Source organism: Mastomys coucha, unplaced genomic scaffold (genome assembly GCF_008632895.1).
Source record: "Mastomys coucha isolate ucsf_1 unplaced genomic scaffold, UCSF_Mcou_1 pScaffold15, whole genome shotgun sequence".
NCBI classification, from domain to species: Eukaryota; Metazoa; Chordata; class Mammalia; order Rodentia; family Muridae; genus Mastomys; species Mastomys coucha.
Window position 1 is genome coordinate 62929892 of NW_022196897.1, and position 960 is coordinate 62930851.

Below are 960 nucleotides of genomic sequence, written 5' to 3' on the forward strand. Positions count from 1 at the left end.
ATCAACTATGGAAAACCCAAAGCAGAAAGAGAAATGAAATGTTGACTATACCAACCAACATCATCAGGGGAGAAAAATGAAACTATTTGCTAAAAATAACCTGAACAGAACCTAGGAAAATAAGTACTTGTACTTTCCAAAAGATTAGGCCAGGTCCAAATGAGACTTTGGTTTTTGAAGGGGTCCAGAGAGTGGAAGATCTCAAACAACAGTAACAGAAAAGGCCTTAAACAGAAGCAACAAACAAAGCAGTCAACCGAAAGAAACAAAAAGCCTTGAGCCATATGGTTAAGAATATTTATTGAGTAGCACGGCCTATCAAGAGAACGAAGTGGGCCTTCTGTTTCTCTTTGCTAATGGAGAGATGGTTTGTTGTGTTCCAGCACCTGGGTCTACGAGGCAGTGGCAGCAAGAGTGTATACCAGTAACTGAGTAATGCTTAGTCCCCTTTACAGCACAAAGCCGAAATTCTAAGAGGTACTCAGAGCTTCTTTATCTACAGAGATGCTACTGCAGCAACTGCGGAATGTGTCGAGTAGTAAAAAGGCCGGAACCTATAATTATATATATAAAGGCTATATATATTATATATTATATATATATCAAGGCTACCAAGGTGGAAAGGCTGTCACTGTGTTAAGTATACAGAGGCAAACCAGAAACAAACAAAAAAGAAATAAAAAGGCACAGGAAAATACAGAAAAAGAGAAATATAGATTCTCAAAAGCCTTTCTAATGACCTTTTTACAAGTGACTACATATTCCACCCTATGATCTCATAAATCAAAGCTTTCAACTGTCTGGACTCATATGTGACTGTATTTTTCCCAATGTGCATTCTTTCTTCCTCCAAGGGCTGTTCTATAACAGCTGGAATGTTTCTGCCAAAAATTTCACAGTGCTCTAGAAACTGGACACATTCTTGAATGACACTGTCCCTCAGCATGATTGTATGCTTTG

At 38.3% G+C, this 960-nt stretch overlaps 1 protein-coding gene across 1 annotated transcript in view; it reads right to left on the reverse strand.

The window, feature by feature from the left end:
* Positions 1 to 283: 283 nt before the first annotated feature.
* The window catches only part of LOC116091667 (tetratricopeptide repeat protein 30A2-like), a 2728-nt gene continuing 2051 nt past the window's right edge, over positions 284 to 960 (reverse strand). Inside the window, exon 2 of the mRNA XM_031373208.1 lies at positions 284 to 955. Coding sequence (XP_031229068.1) covers positions 755 to 955 — 201 coding nt within the window. The 3' untranslated portion in view covers positions 284 to 754. The remainder of the gene's footprint in view (positions 956 to 960) is intronic.